The following is a 12,354-nucleotide window of genomic DNA, read 5'->3' on the forward strand; positions in this document are numbered from 1 at the left end:
ATGCTGCTTGGCCTGCTGTGTTCATCCAGCCCTGCACCTTGTTGTCTCGGATTCTCCAGCATCTGCAGTTCCTACTATCTCTTAGTTCTAAGGTCAGGTATCTAAAATTTAACTCATAAGACAAGCATTGCATAATCAGGCAAAAACTGCTAAACATGATTTCAAGAGATAACAAGGTGTAGAGCTGGATGAACACAGCAGGCCAAGCAGCATCAGAGGAGCAGGAAAGCTGACGTTTCAGGCCTAGACCCTTCTTCAGAAAAAAACATGATTTCAAACCTTTTTAACCTGAAGATGTACTGGCTCGGGTCATTTTGTACAATCATTTATGAGTGATGGCCTACACCAGCCAAGTCAACAGATTGTCCATCCCTAATTGTTCTGCAAAGGTCCTGGTGAATTATTGTCATGAGCTGGTGCAGTCAATGTGATGTAATATGCCTACAGTGCTGTTAGGTAGGAATGCCAGCATTTAAACCCAGTGCCATTTAAGGAATGGTCATAGTTCAAGGTAAAGATTATCAATGACATGGAGGGAATGCTTTAGCTGGTGGATTTCCGATATCCTTATTCTTCAAGATAGCAGAGGTTGGGGTTTCCAAGGTGCTATCGAGGAAGACTTGGTAATTTGCCAAAATGTATCTTACATATGGTAGATGTTGCATAATGGTACTAATATTCAGATGAGCTCCACCTAATCTACTGATGTTACACAGAGGCTGTGGGTGAAGATAAGGAGTTCCATTCTAGCTTCTGGAGGGAGGAGATGTCCAGCTCCGTGAAGTACTAGTAATTATTGCAATCATGTAATAAACCTTAAAGATATCTAAGAATGGTGCCTCTTCAGTAGATACCCTGCCGTCTCCCACTGCTATTCGTTAGCTAGGGCCCTAAGACAAAGAAGGGCAAAGGAAGATTGTTGTCAATGAACTAATACAAACAATCTTTTGCCAGTACCACCACTAGTCATCACCAATTTCCCAGAAGACCACAGGGCTATACTCTTGCCTCAGGCAAGGGGCAGGTCAAGAAGATGGGACCTTATGGTGACCACAACCAGTGTGGGAATTAAACCTGTGCTGTTGGTGTCACTCTGCATCCCAAACCAGCTGTCCGGTCATTTGGCCCACCGACTCCCTGTACTACCACTACAAAGTGCCAGTCATGATCATCTGGGAAAATACCAACGTATTATCATTGCTGCTGCTTGTAGTAGAAAGTGTGAATGCCACGGTGATGGATAAGGTGCCATCAAGCAAAGCACTTTGTTTTGGATGGTGTCAAGTTTTTTGCATATTGTTGGAGATATACACATCCAGCTAAGTGTACAATATTTCATCACACTCCTGATTTGGGCTTTCTAGATGGTGAGCAAGTCAGCGGGTCAGTTAGTCAGCACAGGATTCCCAGACTCTCTGACCTGCAGTATTAATATGGCTGGTCTAATTCTGTTTCTGGTGACCTCGAAGATATTGATCATGGGAAATTCAGTAATGGTAATTCTAGTGAACTTCAAGTGGGGATGACTAGATTATTTCTCAGGGAGATGGACATGTCTGGTATATGTGTGATGTGAATGTTACTTGAACTAGTAAGGTGGGAGGGGGGTGGAAGGAAGCGGGCCCAGAGATAGTGAGAGAAGAGATAGAGGCTGGTCCAGTTGATAAGAGGGGCGAGTAGATAAGGGAGCAAATAGATAAGGGGAGGAAGATAAATAGTCAAGGCAGGCAAGAGCATGGCAGAGAATAAGATAGGACTGATAAATGCATATATTTCAAAGCAGGTAAGGTAGGTGAATGTAGGACATGGTTGTAACTTGGGACTGGGATATCATAGCTATTACAGACATATGGCTCAGGAAGGGGGAAGGACTGGTAGCTCAAAGTTCCAGGGTACAAATCCTATAAGAAGGATAGAAAGGGGCGTGGCAAGAGGGGGGTGGGGTGTGATGGGTTTTGGTTAGGGATAACATTACAGTTGTACTTAGGGAGGATATTCCTAGGACAACATCCAGTGAAGTTATAATCGGTGGAACTGAGAAATAAGGAAAGGATGATCACCTTATTGACATGGTACTGTAGTACTCCCAATAGTCAGCGAGAAATTGAGAGCAAATATGTAAGCAGATCTCAGATATCTGTAAGAATAATAGAGTTGTAATGGCAGGGGATTTTAACTTTCCAGACGTAGACTGGGACTGCCATAGTGTTAATAGTGTTAAGGGTTTGGATGGAGAAGAATTTGTTAAGCGGTGTACAAGGAGATTTTTTTATTTAATATGTGGATGTACCTTCTAGAGAAAGTGCAAAACTTGACCTTCTTTTGGGAAATAAGGCAGGGCAAGTGGCTGAGGTGTCAGTGGGGGAGCACTTTGGGGCCAGTGATCATAATTCTATTAGTTTTAAAATTGTTATGGAAATGGAGAGACCCGATTTAAACTTGATGTTCTAAATTGGAGTAAGGCAAATTTTGATAGCATTAAGCAGGAACTTTCAAAAGTTGATCGGGTGATGCTGTTGGCCAGTAAAGGAACAATTGGAAGGTGGGAGGCCTTCAAAAATGGGATAACAGGAGTTCAGATAACGACGATGCATTCCCGTTAGTGCAAAGGGCAAAGCTGGTAGGTGCAGGGAATGCCGGATGACTACACAAATTGAGGCTGTGGTCAAGGAAAAGGAGACATATGGCAGGTATTGACAATTGAGATCAAGTGAATCCCTACAGGAGTATAAGGGCAGTAGGAGTATACTTTAGAGGGGAATCAGGAGGTCAAAAAAAGGACATGAAATAGCTTTGGCGAATAGGGTTAAGGAGAATCTAAAGAGATTCTACAAATACATTAAGGGAAAAAAAGTAACTGGGGAAAGAATAGATCAACAAAGCTATCTATGTGTGGAACGACAGGAGATGGATAAGATACTAAATGAATATTTCATGTCAGTATTTACTGTGTAGATGGACATGGAAGCTGGGGAACTTGGGGAAATAAATAGTGATGTCTTGCAATGTGTCCATATTATAGAAGAGGAGGTGTTGGAGGTCCTAAAACACATCAAGCTAGATAAATATCTGAGACCTGATCAGGTGTATCCCAGACTTTGTGGGAAGCTAGGGAAGAGATTGCTGGGCCCCTTGCTGAGATACATGAATCGCTGACAGCCATAGGTGAGGGGCCGGAAGACTGGAGGGTGGCTAATGTGGTACTATTATTTAAGGAAGACTGTAAGGACAGGCCAGGGAATTATAGACCAGTGAGGCTGATGTCAGTGGTGGTTAAGTTATTGGAGGGGATTCTGAGTGATAGGATTGACATGCATTTGGAAAGGCAAGCACTGATTAGTGATAGTCAGCATGGCTTTGTGCGTGAGAATTTGTGTCTCATCAACCTGATTGAGTTCTTTGAAGAGGTAACAAAGAAGATTGATGAAGATAGAACAGCAAACATTGTCTATATGAACTTCAACAAGGTTCCGCATGGTATACTGGCTAGCAAAGTTAGATCACGTGGCTAGCCAACTGAATACAAAAATTGACGAAGGTAGGAGACAGAGGGTGATGGTAGAGGGTTGTTTTACAGACTGAAAGCCTGTGACTAATGGTGTGCTGCAAGGATTGGTGCTGGATTCACTGCTTTTTGTCATTTATATAAATGATTTGGATGTGAATATCGGAGGTATGGCAAGTTTGCAGATGATACCAAAATTGGTGGTGTAGTGGACAGTGAAGAAGGTTACCTCCTAGTACAACGGGACCATAGTCAGATGGGCCAATGGGCTAAGGAGTGGCAGATGCAGTTTAATTTAGACAAACGTGACGTGCTGCATGTTTGTAAGGCAAACCAGGGCAAACTTACACACTTAATGATATGGTCCTGGGGCATTTGCCGAACAAAGAGACCTTGAAAGTGGAGTCGCCGGTAGACAGGGTGGTGAATGCGGCATTTGGCACGCTTGCCTTTATTGGTCAGTGCATTGAGTATAGGTGTTGGGATGTCATGTTGACACTGTACAAGATATTGGTGAGACCACTTTTAGAACAGTGTTCAATTCAGGTCTCCCTGCTATAGGAGAGATGTTAAACTTAAAAGGGTTCAGAAAAGATTTACAGTCATGTTTCTGGGATTGGAGGGTTTGAGCTATAGGGAATAGGCTGGGGCTTTTTTCTCTGGAGCATGGAGGCTGAGGGTTGACCTTATAGAAGTTTATAAAATCATGAGGGGTGTGAATAGGGCGAATGGCCGAGGTCTTTTTTCCAGGGTAAGGGAGTCCAAAACCAGACGGCATAGGTTTAAGGTGAGAGTGGAAAGATTTAACAGAGACGTAAGGGGCAACCTTTTCACGCAGAAAGTGGTGTGTGCATGGAATGAGCTGCCAGGAGAAGTGGTGGAGGTAGGTACAATTACAACATTTAAAAAGCATCTGGATGGGTACACAAATAGGGAGGGATATCGGCGATATGGGCCAAATGCTGGCAAATGAGACCAGATGAGTTTAGGATATCTGGACACCATGGACGAGTTGGACCGAAGGGTCTGTTTCTATGCTCTTCAACTCTACGACTTTAACTTACAAGTGGACTGAACACTGAATAATCATCTGTGAACATCTCCCATTCTGACTTTACAATGGAAGGATGTTATTGATAGTGATAAAGCAGAAGTGTTTGGGTGAAGAACACAAGCCAGGCCTTAAAGTCTAGAATTGAGATGATTGGCCTCCAAGAATCAGAAGCTTCTTTGCTTGTGTTAGGTATGTCTCTGAACATTGGAGAATTTTCCGATTCCCACTGACTTTAGTTTTTCAAGGGCTCCTTGATGCCATACTCAGTTCAATATTGCCTTGATGTCAAAGGCATACACTGTTTTCTCATCTCTGTAATTTAGCTGTTTTGTCCATGATAGGACCAACGCTGTAATGAGATTGAGAGCTGAGTGATCTCAGCAAGATCCAAAGTGAACATCAATTAGAAGGCTATTGGTCAGGAAGAACTAATTATTAGAAGTATCAATGACATCATTGACCATTTTCATCACAGCTCTATCTGAGGAACCTGTTTTCTAATCAAGTTATCTCAAACAACTGTTGCTGTGCTATCTGGGTGGGAAGTTTCAAACATATTGCAAAAAAATTAACATGACTTCAGTCTGAAGCAAAATAACATAAGAGTATTTGTCTGAGATTTCACATTCACTTTGATTTTTCTCATGTGTAGGTTATCCTTTCAGATTTGCCTGAAGGCAGATCTGGAGATGAGCAAGGTGGGAAAACTTAGATATGCTGAGTACTAGCATCCCAGTGTCTCTGCCTCAGCCTCAAGGATTGCCCGGAGCATAAATAAATAGTACTCGCAGGGATGTACACAGGATTTTCACAGAACATATAAATTTGGAATTGTTCCAAATGCAAGCTGACAATCAGAATAGTAAATCTGCAAGAATATAATATCTTATTAGAAAAGAAAGTGAGCTGATCTGTAATATTACAGAGGAAACTGATTCTCTCTCTCTCTTGCACAAGGAGGGAAATTTGGAAGAAAGACAGAAAGAGGAAGTGAGGGGAAGTGAGGTTATAATAGGAAGCAATATAGGGTGGAATGGTGGCATAGTGATTAGCACTGCTGCCTCATAATGCCAGGAACCTGGGTTCGATTTGACCTGGGTGACTGTCTGTGTGGAGTTTGCATGTTTTCCCTGTGTTTATGTGGGTTTCTGCTGTGTGCTCTGGTTTCCTCCCATCATCCAAAGTTGTGCAGGTTAGGTTGATTGGCTATGCCAAATTGCCCATATTGTCTAGGGGTGTGGAGGTTAGGCGGGTTAGCCATGGGTAATGAGGGGTTACAGGGACAGGATAGGATAGGATAGGGGGTGGGTCTGGGTGCAATGCTCTTCAGAGGGCAGTGTGGATTAAATGGGCCGAATGGCTTGCTTCCACGCTGTAGGGGTTCTATGATGATATGGTCAGAAGTCACACAACACCAGGTTATAGTCCAACAGGTTTATTTGAAATCACAAGCTTTTGCAGCACAGTCCCTTAGTCAGATGAAGTAAGAGTGAAGACATACATGCACAGAATTTGTAGGCAGAGAGATCAAAAGATGATACAAGTGGTGTGAGTAAAGTGTCAACAGTTTAATAACAAGCAAAGGGATGACTTATAATCCAATTAAATGAGGCATGAGGCAGAGAGATAATTACAAAAAATTAAAATTAAGGTGGTGCTGGAGACAATTTTTTTTTGTAATTTTTTGTAATTATCTCTCTGCCTCATTTAATTGGATTATAGGACATCTGTCCCCTTGTTATTCAGCTGTTGACACTTCACTCACATTGCCTGACACTTTTGATCACCTGCAGAGACTTATTATTCGACACTCTGCTGACACCATTTGTATCATCTTTTGATTGCTCTGCCCTTGATCTCTCTGCCTGTAAATTCTGTATCTGTGTGCTCTTTTCTCTGACTTCACTTTATGAAGGGCTGCACTTTGAAAGCTTATGATGTCAAATAAACCTGTTGGACTATAACCTGGTGTTGTGTGACTTCTGACTTTGTCCACCCCCCGTACAACATGAGCACATCCACATTATGATTGTATGGAGAGAAAAGGTGGTCTAGAAACACTGAAACAAGAGAAAGTCTATCAGTCCCTTATACCTGTCAGTCATTCAGATAGATCATGGCTAATTTACACTTCAACTCCATTTATTCACCTTAGGTTCACAGGACTTAATAAGCTACCAATAAAAAGCAGTTCATGAGTCTTGGTCTCAATTGAACCACAGTCATGGCCTTCTGTAGCAGTGTATTCCAGATCTCCATTATCCTTGATGTCAAAACAATATTTCCTGATTTCACTCCTGAATGAACCAACTGTAGCATTAAGTTAATGCTTCCTTGTTATGGATTGCCCAGCACTTCTCTTTCTCTCTCCTGTTAAAACTTTATCTAATTGGCACATTTGTGTCATTAATAAGGTATAGAGCAAATTGTTCTGAACATAAACCAAGTGATTTTAAAAAAGTTTAATTTATATGTCTTATAGCAATTATTCATGAATTTTGCAAGATAGAGTTAAGGAAATTTTAAAGTTGGTACCTCTGCAACTGCCAAATAATGAGATGTGGCTTTAAGGTAGAATATGTGAACCGAACTGGAGTTATAGCTAACATATATTGGCACTTTGAGCTCCAGCAGCTCTAGCTTAGTCATAAACTGAAGCCAAAGCTACAATACTGATTGGCCAGGAAGCTGACTTGAAGACTGTGCGTTCAGGATCTTTGGTCAAAAAATACAGGTCATAGTTTATCAGTCAGAGCCATGGCTGCAAGGGTGATTGGCCGGAAGAATGGTCTGAGGACTAGATAATCTGTGGACCTAAGAGACACAAATTAAGGTCAGATTGTTGTGGGGATGTAGGACTGCTGCTCCCGTTGGCCAAGAGTTACAAGGTTAGAAGTTATTAGTTTGGTCATAGCTGTGCTGTATTTATCTCACAGATTTTTAGGGGCAAAAAAAGAGAACAGCTCTACTCTAAAATATGTGGCCTGAAAGAAACCTTATCATTACGTCTTAAAAATGGAAGACACAGTGGATAGCCATCTGTTAACACGGGCTGGTTCAAAGTCTACTGAACTGCACTATCGTAGCATCAATCACAAAAGGATTTTGAATAATTCTTGGAAAATATAATCAGTCCTTCTAACGATGTAAGCATTTAAAACCTCTGAGAGAACAAGAGATAGAAAAGGACCTCAACATAATTATCTTATTTGCCTGGTGCAACAATGGCTAATTTTACATTAACATAAAAATGAGAGTGCTTCAGTAAGGCCTTTGCACCTGCCAAGGTCAGGACTTGTCACAGAACACCATCTGAGGGCATCTCTCAGGAGAGACGTTAGGAAGAGGGCAGTTGTTAGGAAGTTATCATTTGCATACAACATTGCAAATGAATAGATATTTGTCACAGGTTAAGGGTTTCAAGAATCCAGTATTTTGATTAGTTAGTAGGACCTCTTGTGGTAGTGTCCCTGCTTCTGAGCCAGAAGGCCTGAGTTCAAGCTCCATCTCCAGAAGTGTGTTACACATACCTGAAAGTACTGATTCAAAATATCTATGTTTAGATAGAATGGATAGTCAGAGGCTTTTACCCAGGATTGAAATGTCAATTACTAGGGAGCATAGGTTTAAGGTAAAAGGGGTAAGTGTAAAGGAGACGTGAGAGACAAGGGTTTTACACAGAGGGAGGTAAGTGCCTGGAATGCACCGCCAGGGGAGGTGTATAAAATAGCAACATTTAAGAGGCATCTTGACGGATATATGAATAGGTAGGGAATAGAGGGATATGAACCACATTGAAACAAAAGGTTCTTAGTTTATAAAAGGCATCATCTGTCAGCGTAGTCTTGGTTGTCCAAAGGGCATGTTTCTTTGCTGTACTGTTCTTTGTTCTTTGTTAAAAAAGTTCCAAATAGCTGAATTAAAAATAGAAAATGTCTTTCTAAAAGATATACAGAAGTTGATAAGTGCACACAGCAGGGCAGTGCATATCTGAAAGAAAAGACTGGTTAATGATTTAGGTGAAACACTCCATCAGAGTTTGTTCCTGCATCCACCTAATTTTTAACTTTAGTGTTCAACAACATTTTCTACTTTTAGTACAAACATCTAAATATTTGACTTTCTAAATTGGCTGCATAATGTAAAAGGCAACTTACAATTGACTGTAATGTGGACTGTTCGCGTATCTGGAGATGATACATCGTTGTTTGCGAGACATTCATAGTTGCCAGCCTGGTCCCGGGTAATGCCAGTAATCTCAAGGTATTCGCCTTCACTGTCAAAATCTTTCGCTGAAATGTAATAGCATAATGTTAACAGATCAAAGACTGTATGACTTATAACGTGAGATTGATACTTCATTTTATGTACTTTAATAGAAGCATTTAAAATTACTAGCATTCTGTATTGACTGATCATAGACTGACAAAGAACACATTAAATAGAAAAAGCAAGCACTTTATACATCTAAGACAAGGTGGCATTAACATGCTCTATATAACTATTACTTCTACATATCTTTTAACCTTGTGCACAGTTTCTGACCCTCAACTATTTCTGTAATTGAGTTCACTGACCCTTCAACAACCAATATCTAGTTATCTTTAGACTCTTGTGCAAATCAGCTAATCTGACATTAACCAAATGCACTGACAGCAAAATAGGTTTTCTTCTCTCAGGAGGTCTTAGTCACATTACCCTTAATCTAGATTTGCACATGCACAGAACAGTTATATACAATTGCACCTTAATTAGTGCAAAGTAACACTCTTGGGTGGCTGACAAATACATGGTGTATAACTCCATAATCTAGGAAGTTTCAAGTTTCAGTCACTCATCTGTGCTGAATTATTTGTGTCAGTTACAGTTAGAGAAGGGGTAAATCCTTGGTTCCTGATGCAGTTAACTCTGTTTGGGAACTACATGTATGCTTGCATTTGATGTTTGGTTTTTGCCTAACAGTTGCACGGAATGGTCGTTAAGAAAACAGACGTACTGTAAGGGATAGCAGAATCGCGCCAACCCCCCACACGCCCGACAACCAATTTTTCAAACCTAGTTTGGACGCTGCTTCGTTTCTTGCTATTACAGGCCCAGTTGGAGCTACTTGTTATTGGCTAGGATTGATTTCTTCTTATGACACTGGATGGTTATTCCAATTATTTGAGATCACCATGTTGTCAACTCTCCGGTCCATTCTACATTTACTAATCAAAAATGCAATTTACCACATTTGGCTGTTTCTGGTTACTGGCTTTAGTGCTTTAGTGGACAAGGAAACATTTCCCAGAGTTTGTGTGAAATTGGGTAAAATTGTTTTTATTTCTCCCAGGAGATTAATTTTGTGACACGTTGTTGCACAGTATCTGGTTAATATAAGCTATCAAATAGTGTTTATTGATCTTTTCTTAGCAAAATAAGGGCTTCAGCAGATATCTCCATGCCAAGACATGGCAAACTCATGGGCTGTTATTGATGAACATTACATACTGGAAGACTGTACATAACCTTGGAGATACTGAGATTTGTCGAACTAATGATGCTCCTGAACTATGCTACTGTATCAGCAATTGTATTTTTGAGTTATAGCAAACACATTAAAGAAGAGGAGACCTGTAAATGCCCCACCTGACAGGAGTATTCGGAGAAGACCCAAGAGGATCTGAAAAATCAGAAACGGCAGAAAGGTTGCGTGCAGGAATGAATGAGAAATAAGCCAATGAAAAATAAATTGGAGTGCTGGGGTTTGGGAGGAGGGAGAGGAATGTTTCTGAAAGGGTACACAATGCAGCTAAGGAAAACAAGTGTAGGTTTCAAGATATGGCCAAGAAAATACAACATTGTTGTGATGGTCAATTGTGTTCAATTTCACCAGGAAAGAAGCTCAGTGAGATGGCAAAACAATCAATGGTAACTGCTTTTAGTCAGGACACAATTTACCAATAAGCAAAGAATTTGCAGGCAGAAAGCATAGTAAACAAGTGAAGAGGAATTTAGTAGAGCACATAACTCTGCCAAGCCGTGGAACTCAAGATTATTACAATCATAAAACTCTTTCCTGAATTTTTACCTGACTGGTTGATGATCTGTACACATACAAAGCTGAAAGAGGAAATTATTTTCCTAAGATTGTCCATTGCATTGCCAATCCATATCCAACAACTTGCTCTGAAAATCCTGCACATGTTTTGCCAACTCTGACAAATTCTACCACAGCAGCTCAGACAATTCATAATGTTCTAAAACAATCAACAACATTGAAAATACAACAACCCACAATTTTTTTTTTCCAAAAAATGTCAATTTGCCCTCTTCCCCTGTGTAGATAAATCGGTTGGCATTTTTGTCAAAGGTTAATTAGTTCCTCCTTGGGCCATACCCCATCTAGTGTAAAATTTCATTGAAATCTGTGCATTCATTTTTGAGATATTTACAGACAAATAGAATAACAGGAACTAAAACATTACCTCGAGTAGACAACACATGAAAATTGAAGCAATAGTTCGCTTTCACCGTATGTTTTCATTAAACTTAGGCAAATGGCAGAGAAAAATGTCAACCAGAACTGGGCATCTCGCCACAATACTGCCACTGTAAACATTGCTAGAGCATGATTCAATGCCAGGATGTGATGAACCAGAAACGACTCATGATTTTAATGTATTACTCTCAACCTCCTACAATGTTGTACGTGGGAAATTATGAACAAGTTAAATTTTTTTTCATATGAGACCAGAAGATAATTGCATGAGGACAGAGAGATAAAATTCTCCTTTGTAAATTCTTATGTTCTAGTTTTATTTACATATTTCCATTATAAATCACCTTGTCCACATTTATCATGGAAGCACTCCCACCAGCACAGATTCTCAACTAATGGAAAGATGCATTAATAGCATAATAAATTTATCAAAGCCAGTGGACATAAGAAATGACAATTTTAGAAAGGGTGACAGGTAACTTTTACAATTGAAAATAGATAATTGGAAAGATGTAGAAATTAGGAGTTTAATATGCAGTGGACTTCACAGTAGCACTTACTAATTACCTTTACAATTTATTTGTTTTTAAATTTATGACATTAATTTCCATGGGATTTATCCTGTCAATCCTCTGTAAATTTAGCAGAAGTTTGCTGGAAACTCATAATGATGTGAAAGTGCTTACACTATTTCTGGGCTGTTACTATAGAACCACTGGCCAAGGTAGATGGATACTCAGGAAATTCCACTCTTGTGGAAAACCATGTAAACTCTACATATCGGCCATTGCTGTTCAACAATATATTGTCTTCTATTATTTTTAGACATCAGCATTTCATGTAGTGTACTGTTCCACAGAACTACAAAATCATTGAAAATTCAGTGAAGTCGGAGAGGGGCTGGAGGGATGGGAAGAATTTGATATTTTGTATTCCAAAGTTTCACGGAGGATTCTGGAGAATTAAATGCAAAACATCAAATTTCACCTAGATTTACACTCAGGCCCTATATCGAGGCAATTAAAAAAAACTGAACAATTGAATTAGGAGCCAAGGTAGACCATTTAGCCTTTTGAGATTGTTGCACTATTCATTAGGATAGGTACATGGATGAGAAGGGTGTCGAGGGATAGGACCAAATGTGGGCAATTGGAACGAGCTGAGTGGGACGCCATGGTCAGCATGGACCAGTTTGGGCCAAAGGGCCTGTTTCCATGCTGTATTACTCTATGGCTCTATGAACTATTCTACGACTCTATTAGATTCATGGCTGATCAATTTGTGTTTTGAATTCCACATTCTCACCTATCCCTG

General features: G+C 40.2%; 1 protein-coding gene across 1 annotated transcript in view; it reads right to left on the reverse strand.

Annotated features, from left to right (window-relative positions):
• The window catches only part of negr1 (neuronal growth regulator 1), a 462,491-nt gene that overhangs the window by 84,817 nt on the left and 365,320 nt on the right, over nt 1-12,354 (reverse strand). The window contains exon 4 of the mRNA XM_048602091.1: nt 8,717-8,851. Coding sequence (XP_048458048.1) covers nt 8,717-8,851 — 135 coding nt within the window. The remainder of the gene's footprint in view (nt 1-8,716; nt 8,852-12,354) is intronic.

The sequence above is a fragment of the Rhincodon typus genome, chromosome 10 (assembly GCF_021869965.1).
Source record: "Rhincodon typus isolate 14 chromosome 10, sRhiTyp1.1, whole genome shotgun sequence".
Taxonomy (NCBI): domain Eukaryota; kingdom Metazoa; phylum Chordata; class Chondrichthyes; order Orectolobiformes; family Rhincodontidae; genus Rhincodon; species Rhincodon typus.